Source organism: Physcomitrium patens, chromosome 7, assembly GCF_059467195.1.
Source record: "Physcomitrium patens ecotype Gransden chromosome 7, ASM5946719v1, whole genome shotgun sequence".
Taxonomy (NCBI): Eukaryota; Viridiplantae; Streptophyta; class Bryopsida; order Funariales; family Funariaceae; genus Physcomitrium; species Physcomitrium patens.
The window spans coordinates 10794003-10807915 of NC_143416.1; the positions used below are offsets into that span (position 1 = coordinate 10794003).

A 13913-nucleotide genomic window follows, 5' to 3' on the forward strand; every position below is an offset into this window, starting at 1 on the left:
CGTTTTCTCATGCACATATTACATTGTATTGGTTTAATTGGAATGGATAAGCAAACCACCAAACACTTGACAACTATTATTGTAATCTTGACATTCATTCATTCATTCATTCATTCATTCATTCAAAAAAAAAAAAAATCTTAAAAACTAATAAATTCAAATACTCAGCACAAATGGAAAACATAGTGTTCTTAAAAATTTATACATTAACTGTAGAAATGAAATACAAGTATGATATTTTTGTTATATTTTCAGTTGAAAAATATATCTTCCATCATTGATGCAAAACATTTCTATTATACACGCCACTACCACAGCTATAGTGCCCTACATAAAATAGAATACCACTTTCGACACACGCCGCCACCATAGCTAAAGTTTACTCCCGGAACATATTTCGATTGAAATTCACATGCAGCCAAGATTGACTTGAGATTTATCAGTTCTCACAACGGATGAAAGAAGATTCTGTACAGAACGCTGGCTCATGAGAATGGGATTTCAAATGCTGAAGCATTTTTATTTTTATTTTTATTGTACTTCATTTTTCTTATTTTTTTGTAATCCATGCAGCATCGAAGACATTGGAGACACCATATCATAAATGGGAAGCATATTATGGTAAAGGGCATAAGATACCCGATAAACGAAATCGAATCAAGAGATTTAATAAGAAACGACTTCGCGGTACGAATGTCTTAGGGGTGTTCATCCAAAAGGCGGCCTCGTCGATGGGTTCATCCCTCGGTCACCGTGTTCAAAGCGGGCCTAGTGCCACGAGAGCCGAGTTACGGCCATGGGCCCACCGTGATCCAGCTTCTCATCTTTCACTGGCTAAAGAGGATTATCGTGGACACTCTTGGCTATGTTTGTTTTCTTGTGCTATGTCGCTCTTCCTCTCGAACCTCCACTTCGCCCTCTGCCTTCTCGCGCCTCGCTGTGCCTTTGAGTCCTCAAGGTTCGCAATCGCCACGCCGTAGCGCGATTCGGTAAACTCGGGCGAGATTGAAAGCGTGGAAGAGGAGCCTGTGCACTTTGGTTATGTGCAGCGTTGAATGAATGCGGGGCTTGGTTATGGTGCACACAACTGCAGTATGCACGTGATGGGGCGCGCGGGTGCAGGCGCTGTATCACATCTTTGTTGTGGTTCTTCTTCTCGTTGTTCATCTTCTGCCGTCGGGCGGGAATTTTCAGTGCGCGGTTTTGAGCGTCCGGGTTGCAATTGGTTGCGTTTGCCGCTGCGCAGGGGTAGCGATGTAGCCTCGTGTCATGGCCTCAGCTGGACGGTTCCGACGCGTCGAGGGGGGAAACGGTATCCGTCCGTGTGCGCCTCCACCACAGTCCCTACGAGGATTTATGATGGAGTGGCGGAGGACCAAGAGGATTACATCAAGGCTGGTGGAGAAGAGTTGGATCTCGTGCAGCTGCAGGCCTCCAAGTCCTTTGATCAGTCCAAGATTGGGGAGAAGGTGCGTTCCCGCACGCGCTTGCGCGTGTTAGTTAATGTGTTGGTCTCACGTCACCGTTTCGTAGTAAATGCGGGGATTCTGGCCTCATTTGCTTTCTGTGTGTTTGGTTGGTAAATAGTCGAAGGAAATGATGCCTTCGTCGCTTCCTGCTTCTGACTTGTGCTTCCTGGTGTCGGACAACTTCCACTGTATCATTTGTGCACAATTGGAGTGAACTATTTAGTGAATATGTGCAGCGAGTACTATACGTCAATCGCTTTCGTGTGGGAGCTAAGATTCACCGTTGATTGTCGCAGTTACAACTTCTGGGAGACGAAACGTTAGATTTGGTAGTTGTAGGCTGCGGTCCTGCTGGAATGTGCTTGGCAGCTGAAGCAGCGAAACAGGGCCTTAATGTGGGCCTCGTAGGCCCTGACCTACCGTTCGTCAACAATTATGGTGTTTGGACTGACGAATTTGCTGGTATGATAGTGTTCTCATCAACTGGAAGTTACATCTTCATGTTCAGTTTATGAATTGGTTCGATCATACTTTGTTTAGATGCCTTCTGTAGTTAATTAACTGGAGGATAAAGACTTCTGCAATTCCAAAGCACATAGAGCACACCGAACCCTTTACACTTGTGAACAGCTATTACCTTCTATATTTTCATGACGTACTATGTTATGTTTGAAAACATCAGAGCTCGCATGCTACAAATCTCGAAACTGAGAACTTGTATTTCAGTCTCCCTCATGGCCTATTTCCATGACTAAGTAAGCTAATGTAGAGAATCAGGAGAAGGTTACGTAGGTATTTCGTCCATGACGCCGAAATGTAGTTTGATCTAGCTGCTGTTCCATTCTATTATATTTCTTTTCTTCTTCTTCTACTTCTTCCTTTCATTTAAATTTAATTTTTCTTCATCTCAGGTTTGTGGTCCTGATTGGATTTTATTTGTGACAATTATCATTTCATTGTGTAGCATTGGGCCTCGAGGACTGCATAGAGCAAACCTGGAAAGACTCAGCTATGTATATTGAAGAGGACTCGCCTATAATGATAGGGCGTGCATATGGTCGTGTGAGTCGGACTCTTCTGAGAGAAGAGCTTCTGAGGAGGTTTGTTTTTCCTTGATTTTACTTGGATGGTCTGAAATTGTTCTGCGTTGAGACGTTTATCGTCATTCTCCTCATTTATTTCATTTTTGACAATTTTGCAGCGGTACTACTAAGAAGCAATGATTTGGAATGTTGCAGGTGCGCTGAGGGAGGGGTTAGATACGTTGATTCTAAAGTTGACAGGATACTTGAAGTCGATGAGGATTTGAGTACCGTTCTATGCACCAATGGAAAAAATATCAAGAGCAGGTATTATTTATGATGTTTAGTGGAGTCAGACATTGCTGTTTCTTGTTGGTGTATGATCGTCTCTACTTCATACGTATTACTCATATTCTAGTCGCAATTGTAGAGATGTTGACTCTTCAGTTTTTTAGATGTCCTAACTATGGAAATGTGCACGTCAAATGCAGCATTTCTATTCTTTACAATAAGTTAAGTATATGGTGAAAGATCGAAGATAGCATGAACAATATTTTCTAGCGGTTTCACCGAAGTCTTTGTCGATCGCGAAGATGTTCTTTGTATTTGAGCATGACCCCATTTGTTCTTGATTGTGTTGAGTTTCCAACTTTGGTTTCTGCAATTGTACATCGGTCCTGTATGGTCGTTTTCTATCTGAAGTGGTTTATGTTGGTCAGACTTGTTACAGTCGCGTCTGGAGCAGCTGCTGGCAGGTTCTTGAGGTATGAAACGGGCGGTTTAGGAGTCGTTGTGCAAACTGCTTACGGAGTTGAGGTGGAGGTATGAAGACTCACTTATGGAGTATGATGTACCCTCTGCCTAGTTTACATATTAGAATTACGTGGTTAGCAGCATCGATTGGCTTCAGTACCCTTCTTTGTTTTTCAAGGTGTGCTTCATTGTTGACTTTGAGGTTTACATCTACAAGGTCTACGTTCTGTATTATTGCTCCGATGAACTTATAATATGCTCAATGTTGTACTATGTGCAGGTTGAACATTATCCGTACGATCCTGATTTCATGCTTTTTATGGACTATCGAGATTATAAAGGTCGAGAGAAAGGAAGTGTCAGTGCAGAAGAAGTTCCAACATTCTTGTACGCAATGCCCATTTCATGTACCCGTGTCTTCTTCGAGGTATCCTAGACCTGCTCGAGACCATGAATCCACTCGACCTCCTCTGCCTGAAATGAAAAATATGCTTACTTTCGGATTTATTTGTATGCATCTGAACGGAATCTGTTGAAATGAATTCACCAGGAAACATGTCTTGCGGCAAGACCAACCATGCCCTTCAGTGTTCTTAGGGAAAGGCTACAAGAGCGTTTTAAGAAAATGGGCATAAAAGTGCTACACATATACGAAGAGGTAAATATTAGCCTCAACACAACACATCGTCACAATCAGTATGACCTTAAATTTGAGCTCTTTACTCCGAAAAGAGTCTTGGGGACGATCATGTTACAGATTACATGCAAGCTGGACCCTTTTTTGACGAGGCAGTGGTTTTTATTGATGTCTTGCCGTGCAGGAATGGTCATATATTCCAGTGGGAAGTACCTTACCGGTGACATCGCAAAGACAATTGGGTTTTGGTGCAGCCGCAAGTATGGTTCACCCGGCCACTGGTAAGTGGTACGTCTCTGTACCTTGTCTACAAGAGGTCCTATACCACTCTCCAAGGTCTCAATTTATGTACTTGTGGACATCTTGTGTTTGGGGTTAATATTGAAAAATCCAAATATCTTGTGAAGTCACTAATCTTCAATTCTGCGGAAGAACGCAGGTTACTCAGTAGTCCGCTCTCTGTCAGAGGCTCCATCCTATGCCGCAGCCATTGCTAGGGCACTTAGACTCTCAGGCGGCAGGTCTGGCACCTTCAATTCTCAGCAAGCTGCTCTAGAAGGTATGATGCGCTTTTACCATGTGCACCTATCATATTTCGAACAGTATGTACCTCCTAATCTACTGAGTCTTTCGGGAGGTGATAGTCGAGTTACTGCGTGAGTGTTCAAGCGCGACTTAATCCATTGCATACACTCCAATGGATCAACTTATTCAGGTGGTCGACAGTAGCCATTTAACCCTGTTGATATGTCACCAGAACGAGTCCGAATTAACAACTCGGTCAAAACATTATCTCAATCCGAAGAACCTAAGAGTAGAGCGGGGAAGTAAGGTTGGGGTTCATGGTACATGTGTGTCGCTTGTGGGTAATAGACCCACAAATAGTTCAGCAAATTATATCATTTCATTAAAGTACTTCATTTTGAACCTGACAATGAAGGTGCAACTCTTTGTGCATGCGAATACACGAATAGAACACTGATCCTTGTGCATTGAGGAGTCTATGCAGTATCATCTTGTCGTTCTGAATAGTTCTATTTACATTGGCAGCATGGAATGTTTTATGGTCTGGCGAAAGGAAGAGACAGCGAGCTTTTTTCCTGTTTGGATTAGAGCTTATACTTCAACTCGACACTCCTGGTATCAAGGATTTTTTCGTGACATTTTTTCAGCTTCCTGAATGGTACGTCCATGTTTTGGGTTGACGACAAATTCGTGCACTAGAGAATCGTGGTTTCCAAGTACCGTGTCACGAGACTGAATGTTGCTTTTCTCTATGACAGGTTGTGGAAAGGATTTCTTGGCTCCAAGCTCTCATCAGTAGACCTTATTTGGTTCGCTCTTGCTACTTTCGTGATCGCTCCTAATACGTTGCGGTTCCAGCTTGTGAGGCACTTAATAGTACATCCTAGCGGAGCAAAATTAATGCAGGCGTATATTGGTCTCCTAAATTCGAGTTCTCAATCCACTGACTTGAAGCCAGTCAACTGAATATGGAAACAACTTCAATAGGCATCTCTATTTTCAGCTAGCTGCTCGAGTTTACACAGTTGTTACTGTTTTCACCTTTGCCAAAGTAGTACCGGCGGAGCTTATTTCGATGCACTATATCCTGTTCGCTTGCGTAGAAGCAGGTCCCACCCAAACAAAATGCATGGATTTCAACCCTTCACTTAGACATATATCGGAGATGAAACGTGATACCTGTTGTTTCCCATCATAAGCTACCCCTCTTACCCTTGGTGACGAATAGTAGAAGTACTTCACGAGGCTAACCAGGAACCCTCAGGTGTATCCTCACGACTGGCTCCTACTTGGTGCCACTGTTATCTTCAGCCACCGAAGGCATGTACACTTTTCAATCTTTCAGCAGTTTGTTGGATATAATCTTTTAGTATTAGCATTGATTATAGTAATTCTGTCCTCAATCTTACAAGCACTGAGCCACTGTAATTATGACAGTATTCTCTTGTTTAATTATTATCCTGGGGAATCGTTCAGCACAGAATTACTGCAAGTATATGTGCGAAGGTCTAAATAACTTTGGATAATTTGTGTCGCACCAGTGAGAAATGAAGTTGTGATTTGCCGCTCTCCACTTTTGTTGTTATGTTTTTCTGAAAATGCATCAAATTTGTGAAGTACGTGCACACGTTGTTCAGAAATTTGTGAATAAAAATAAATGTATTTATATATATTGAGTAAATCCTCAACATAGTTAGTTTATTATTATGCTTAGATTAGATGATTAGCATGTTAGAGCTTAATGAAGAGTTGACCATGGTTGATGAATTTTTCAAACTTGGATTATATATATATATATATATATATATATATAATTTGTGAATGCAAACTTTTGGTTTTGATGAATGGTGTAATTGTATTTGCATAAGTCTCTTAAATGCTTAAATTATTAAAGAATTTACCATAATGTGTTGAATTGTCACAATTAGTAAGAATTAAATTAATAAGCAAAGATGATGTATATTAAGCATAATATACATTATTTCTTTGTTTGATTTCTTTTTATAATTTGAAATATATCTCAGTTATGATGTTTTTTAATTTTACAAATTTTATAACTACTATTTGCTTAAGAATTTATATAAATGATACACACACACACACACACATATATATATATATATATATATATATATATAATTTTTTTTATAGACATGTTTGGATATATATGCAAAAACCATATTTATTTAGATATGGATGATTTCCCACTTCTAAAGTACTTTCATGTTTTCAAATTAAAAAAAAAAATCTACTTGTTATGATAAAAGATCAAAGTTGAATATTTTATATATTAGTATTAAAAAATTATTAGAAACATATATTCTAAAATGACTGAATAAAGATGATTTATATGCATGTTATTATATAAAAAAGAAATACATACATATTGCAAAAAATAACTAGAATGTTATTTTTAATACACAAAAAAAACTTCAAAATTCTTAAATTAAGATCTTAATATAAAAAGTGATAAGATAGATGACAAAGGGCTTCTATTCTAATTTTGTACATACCAGCTACCAAAAAGACTTTGTAGAAGTATAGAATTCATCCTTCAATTCAAATTATTAGTTAGTCTTACTTAAAAGTTGCTTATAATTAATGGTGTAGTTTAGAAGTATAGTAAAAAATAAAATAAAAAATAAAATTACTATATATATATCAAATTAGAAAAAATTCTATTTATTAGGTTTTCATTTAATAAATATTAAAAGATTAAAAAGAAATTTATATTAGTAAATTTTTTATAATTATATTGATAAAAAAAATAATTTTTAGTTATTTTTTAAAAAATATGATAAGTAAGAAATAAAAAATATTAAAAAATATCAAATACTTAAGTTTTTATTTCAAATATAGTTTGATTATGAAGTCAAATTTTTGAGCTCTATTTAGTATCATGAATGGTATAAAGATTATTCTAAAGAAACTTTGAAGCCTTAGTCTCCTCCTTCTACCTTCTTCTAAAGTATTACGACCTAGATGAAACTATTTCATCTGAGTTTTTACTAGTTAATAGTTACATTAGTTTCTCCTAATACAACTGTTACTTTTTGGTAGATTTGATTGATTTTAATATCTAAAAGCCATCAAAGACATGAATTAGAAAGAACCAAAACATTAATACATTCCTTTCTTACAAGAAAAGAGTTGAAAATTATTCAAATATAATATAATATTAGATTAGAATGGTTATTGCCAAAGAAAACTAGAGACTCTTAAAATAATATTAAGGACAAGAAAGGTGTTGACAAGAGTGAAGAAGGCTTAACTCTTGTCTCTATATATACTATTTAACTATGAACTATGTAGTAATGCTTTATGGGACCTCTAAAATGTGTTCAACTTGCAAGATAGATGTCTAACTTGCAAGACAAGTTTCTTGTATGTGTGCCAAATGGCCAACTTGTACCACAAGTCAACAACATGTATGACACATGGCCAACTTGTTGGCCTTTAACTTACCAAATCACCTACAAATACATATAAAGTCAAATATGCATCTATAAAGCTTTTAGGAAGGTCTTCTATGAGATATTATCAAAATTAACCAAAATTTATCTTCTACTTAATACTTCTTATTTAGATAATTATATATGCTTATAATAAAAACATCCAAATAGAATAAAATCTTTTTGATAATAAATTATTTTTTAATAAATATTTAATAACTTGTAAAAGTTTAAAATTTATTTTTATAAAAATATTTAAAATATATTTTAATAAATCTCATTATGTTTTAATAAAAAATTTAAACCATTTTAATAATTTTTAGATTATAATATAAATAGAAGTCTATTTAATCACACTTTTGTAATCTTTTATAGCATAAAATTATTTTAAATTAACCAAAGTCGTAATAACTATATCAATTATTAAATAGTTATATTTTAAATTTGATTTTCTAAATAGTATATATAAGATTTTATTAAAAAATAAAAATAAAAATAGCTATATGAATATATTATTTTTAGTGAGTCCATAAATAAAGTTGATTTGGTATAATATATGCATATATTATATATATAAATAGAAATAAATAAATATGAAAGTATAATTTATATTTCAACATAAAGTATAAGATAGCTTCAACTAAGAATTATTTTTAATTGGTGGTACAAAGTAAGAAGAAAAGATTAAGCAATAAATATAAATATATATATATATATATATATATAAGAAAAAAAAATCAAACATGTACATATTCTAATACTTATTATAATCTGTTTATTAAATTTTACTTGATAAAAAAAAGATACAAGTAAAACATAAATCCTTATGTACATAGTTTTTTCTTTGTAATTATACAAAAATATGTAAATTTATATTATTATGATTAAGTTATGATAGTATAAGTTAGTGCATAAAAAATAAAAATAATTTGATAATTATAATACTTAAAAAATAACATGTTTAAATATTTAAGAGTTTAAGTCTCACTAACTGTCAAAACTTGTCTATAAGGTATCTTAAAGAGGCCAAAAGACCTAAGTCTTATCCAACTATCTATATTTTTTGTGATAAAATCCATATAGAACATATGCACATTCCTTCTTACTGGTATTAATCCAGCTACTGGTTATCATAATTTTTAATTTTTTAATTTTAATTTTAATTTTAATTTTTTTTTCAATCCTTCATATTGGCCTTCTAAAGTTGAAAAATATTTTTTACGAAAGTCGTAAAAAAATATTATGAAAATTCTTAAAATATTCCAATTAAAATCAAAATAATATCTAATTTTTTTTATAAGATATCTAAGTTCCTTATATCAAATGAAATCTATGGATTATTTTTTATAAAAATAAATCAAATTAAAATCAACTAAAATATCTTATTTTTTATAAAAATAAATCAAATTAAAATCAACTAAAATATCTTATTTTTTATAAAAATAAATCAAATTAAAATCAACTAAAATATCTTATTTTTTACATAATTAACTAAAAAGTTGTAAAGTTTTATTTTGATGCTTCTTCTACCTACTAATTAACATTTTTAAGTTTCTAAAAAGGATCATATGTGAGTGGTAGACCAATTAAGAGATTATGTTTATAAAATAATTATTGATTATTACAATTAAGAAAAAATATGAACCAAGTGAAATGATTACTTTTGAGACTTATCAAGTCTTTGTTTACTTTGAATCTTTTTCTAATAAGTTTCTTTTAACTTATAAGATCCAATTCTAATAAATATTTGGATTATCAAATAAACTCTTTAATCTTGAAAAAATTATATCTAATAAAATAAAGATCACATTTTAAATAAATCCACGATTTTAAATGTATTGATGGAATTCACATATATTAATATTATAAGAAAGATTTTAACTACTAGAGGATTCTACTATATTAAAATTAATACAATATTTTATCTTACTTAATTATAAAAATAAAATAAAATAATTTTTATATTATTTCATAAAATAAAAATAAAAATAAATTATAAGTATATATGTTTTTGTTTGTACCATCTTACAAGTTTTGTTTTGGTCTTAAATGATTAACTTATAAATCTTTATACTTAAATTGATTGCATATTTAGTTGTTAGTCACTTAAACTTAAGTTTTACGAAGCTTTGTTTTTTATAGACTATATTTTAAGCTCTAGATACATTTTTTAATTTTTTAATATGGCTAAAAAATAAAGTTTTTAAAACAAATCAGTTAGAAGAAGTTGGTGACAATATGCCACAAGCTTTCAATGGAATTGTGCATTGTAAAGATTATCATTGAAGACCTCAAGAAGAATCTATGCTTTCTTTAAAGTTTTACACCTAATGCAACTAATACAAGTAATCAAACTTACTTTATAGATATTCAAATCAATCTCATGATTTTTGTATCATTGAGATTGTAAGGAGCATCAAATCTTCATAATCTCCTTAGATTTTATAAATATTTTAATAAAGACCCAAATACTTATGTAGAATAGTTTGTAAAAGTATTTATCTATGATTTAGTGACTAATCAAGAATAAAATGATTTTTAATTATTTTAACAAAATTCATATATATGTGGTATAGGTCTAATATTAAGAAAACATTTATTACATGAGAGCAACTCCTTACAAACTTTTATTGTTAATTGAAGTCCATATTTATGCAACAAGCTCTTATTACTTTTATAAATATAATATAAGGACCTTCTAAAAATATCACTTCTTATTTAAGGTGATTTTGTATAGTATATATTTAACATGTTTGTAATGTCTTAAAATAAGTTGATTTTGTATAGTATGTATTCAATATGTTAGTAATGTCTTAAAAAAAGATATCATGAAACATTACTTAATTCAAGGTTTTATCATGCCTTCTACTATGTAGAATATACTAAACAAGAGACTTTGAAATTTACAAAGAAAGTATTGATTAGAAAATTTATCATATGCTTAGGAGGGCATAAGAATTAATACCTGCCTTTATATCCTTTATTTCCTTATTACATCAATGTATTAAATATAATCAAAATTTCACTTTAAGCTATTCTCAACCTTTCCATTATCCATCAATTATCTTTTGCCCTTGGTTATACAAACCTTGTATGAACAAACTTTGAATGCTTTTAAATAGTTATGAGCATGTATTTTTATATACAAATAAGTCTTGTAGTGTACCATGCATCTCCATGACACAACATTCTCAACAACTTAACCCAATACTTCATCACAAATCTTCGATGCATGATTTTGGACATCAATAAAAATGAGGCCATATCAATCAAGTGTATGTAAAATTGATAATGAGCTGAAAAACTTCCATCACAACAAGATTGAATTAGGAGATGAGCGTTAGCAGAATGATTGTATGGATGCGTTATAATGAAGTGGGGTGCCACATCAATGCGTGTCTTACATGGATGAGTCCAAAATTAATTCCATTCACATTAAGAATTTTGATTTTATTTTTTATTTTTTTTGTTGTGCGCAGGATTGGCCAAGGAGCTGAGAAGAGCAGCAAGGTGTCGCACCTTTACTTGGAGTTGCCCAGGGAGCATGGCACGAGGTCGGGTCGCAAAGCAACTACAAGTTGTCCTAAAAGTGGAGCAAGGAGTCTCGACAAGGAGTGGAACAAGGTGTTCATCTGCCGAATGAACCCAGTAAACCCAGTGTAGGTCCTGATTCACGCAAGCGGATAAAACACAGTGTTTTGCGGCCGTCAGCAATGGTTGAATTCCCAGCGCCTGTTTGCATCTGAGATGTATCCAGAGCACCATGGTTCCCTCCCCAGCCCATGGTTGCATTCCAGTCCGTGTTGTCAGCGCTAATACAGCTTGAGGCGCAATCTCTCGTCGTCCGATTCTGTAAGTGATATTGAGGTTGCACCCGTTTTAGTTGTTGTGTGTTCTTTGCAGGTTAAACAAGCGCCTCATCCGCTCTTATTCTAATTGTTGTGTTATGCTGTTGAAGCCGAGGCGCTTAACCAAGGCGAGCTTGTTGAGGGCTGCAAGAAGATTGGTGCGAACGCCAACTCAAACCTAGTTTGTGTAGATTAACTTTCGAGGTCCGTGCGCTTGTGCTCTGCGGTTATTCGGAGGTGGCGGTGACGCTATCGAGGTGCAAGGTCAGTAGGCGAGGAGACATGGACAAACCTGGACATAGCAAGAGCAAGAAGTCACGTCGTGACAGCTGTGTGTTTTTCGAGCTTTCTCGTCATAGATATAGATAATTGGTTGGTGTCAAAATGGGCAGAGATCCAGTTTGGTCACATGATGCTCTTGTAGAGCCTGTTGGGGCGACTTGTAGCCAACAGGTCGGAATTGGGAGCATCTGCTCTGGGATTCGGGCTCGTGAACACGAATTGCATTTTAGTCTTTCTAACAGCATAATGGTATTCAAATATTTTAATGATATTGAAAAACCAAATTGGCTGCCTATCATACTGGAAGTGCCGGAATTAGCATTCGCAACTTACCGACATCATGAAGTATGCTTCATGTCGCTCTACGAATTAGTTGAGTTTTGTGCTTCAATTGTAGAATTAGTCTTAGCTACTTGTTCAGGATGATCGGCGGAATGACGTGGCGTGTAGATTGGTCGCTTGAGAAGTCAAATTTCTTTAGCATAGCAAGTCATGTTTATTGTTGCTGTTGCTATCCATCTTTTTAGCTAGATTACGTCATGTCCTGTCGCTTTTTTCAACCAGGCTGAGGCTCAATCTCCATCTCATGACGGCAATCGGTCAATAGATTGTACTTTGTTTCGACGCTTGCTGGATGTTTTGATGTTTGCTGGTAAGTCATCATCTCATTGTGTGTCTAGTTGTAGTGGAATCGTAGTTTGTGGTTTGACCACAACTTAGCCTCATAAACGTGTGTCGATGCAACTCTATTAGGCGATTTGTATCAGAAAACTAAAATTTTATTCGAAGACGACTTGGGGTTGTGTGTTTTTTAAGCCGGCAAGAATTTCATGTGGGATCATTCTATGGTGATGTCGAAAACTCAGTCGCTCTTATGGCAATGCTCTGTCAATTCTTGCAGATTTTTCGAAGAGATGACCTCGAGGCCTCAATAAGGATTCTAAAAAGTTTGAACAGGCCATGAATGAACTGAAGCATGTGCTGGCTGGATCGCGACGGCGTTCTCCACTTGCGACAAGCGAAGAAGAGTGCAAAGCAAAAGCACGCGAGGTGGAAGGTATACAGTTGTCATGCACTTGCTTCAGCAAATAAAGTGATGCATGTGCAGGTGTGGCAGTATTTTTTTGTTGTGGTGGATTCTAGATTTCTGGATCCAGTGACTAGTCGCAGCGCTTCCGCCGCGAAGACGCCGCTTTTGACGACGATTCAGCTCCTGCGACATAAACAGCTGTAGATGCCATCCTGCAATGCGAATTGGACATGAAAACTAAAAATCTTATTCGGGGACAACTTCGGGTTGCATACTTTCTAACAGTTTGGCAAGACAGCAGACCCCCTTTTACAAAAATATGCGCCACAATATTGTCCTTGATTTCCACTTAATGATCTTGAGCTTGATAGAAATCTAACTTATGATGACATATTTTTATAAAATATGAGCCTCTGACTCGCCTTGGCCTTCTGGTTACGAGCACATGAACCTTCTTATATTAGTGTTTTAAGACTTGAAGGTAGCAGCTTAATCTCCACCATTAAATTCCAAAGAGCCTAAACCTAACTCAATTGTTCTAAAATATTTAAGAATCAAAATCCAAGATCAAAGCTAATGACCATCAAATGAGCCATAAAAATGCTTTTTAGGACAATATAAAAATGCTTCTAAACACACATTTTCCAATAAAAATTGACTATTCATTTAACTTGGTCTATTTAAAATGGTAACATTTATGAATATCATAAGTATAAAAATTTTGAATAAAATAAAATCACTTCTAAATTACTATACTAAGTTGCTTATAAATTACTTATGGCATCATTGTTGCCACAATTGGATTAACTAAATGCTAAAAGTAAGAAAAGATAATAAAAAAAAAAAGAAAAGAAAAAGAAGTTAGAACTAAAAATTTTATATACTAAATCCATCA

At 34.4% G+C, this 13913-nt stretch overlaps 1 protein-coding gene and 1 long non-coding RNA gene across 2 annotated transcripts; both read left to right on the top strand.

The window, feature by feature from the left end:
- Window positions 1-920: 920 nt before the first annotated feature.
- Window positions 921-5979, top strand: LOC112284858 (lycopene epsilon cyclase, chloroplastic). The gene is made up of 11 exons (XM_024525175.3): window positions 921-1469; window positions 1766-1931; window positions 2434-2569; window positions 2708-2818; window positions 3211-3313; window positions 3525-3671; window positions 3795-3902; window positions 4066-4162; window positions 4321-4440; window positions 4932-5064; window positions 5165-5979. The coding sequence occupies exons 1-11, from the start codon at window positions 1056-1058 to the stop codon at window positions 5370-5372; spliced, it is 1743 nt and encodes a 580-aa protein (XP_024380943.1). The 5' UTR covers window positions 921-1055; the 3' UTR covers window positions 5373-5979.
- Window positions 5980-11376: 5397 nt separating this feature from the next.
- LOC112284527 (uncharacterized) lies at window positions 11377-13278 on the top strand. Its single transcript, XR_002970440.3, has 3 exons — window positions 11377-11710; window positions 11817-12640; window positions 12890-13278. It is a non-coding gene; the product is annotated as an uncharacterized LOC112284527 (long non-coding RNA).
- Window positions 13279-13913: the final 635 nt, after the last annotated feature.

Bases quoted from the DNA above. Each gene is read 5' to 3' on its own strand.
- LOC112284858 (XM_024525175.3), top strand. From the start codon at position 1,056: ATGAATGCGGGGCTTGGTTATGGTGCACACAACTGCAGTATGCACGTG. The intron at 1,932-2,433 runs GTATGATAGTGT...TTCATTGTGTAG, and splicing joins TTGGACTGACGAATTTGCTG to CATTGGGCCTCGAGGACTGC. The intron at 3,903-4,065 runs GTAAATATTAGC...CTTGCCGTGCAG, and splicing joins TGCTACACATATACGAAGAG to GAATGGTCATATATTCCAGT.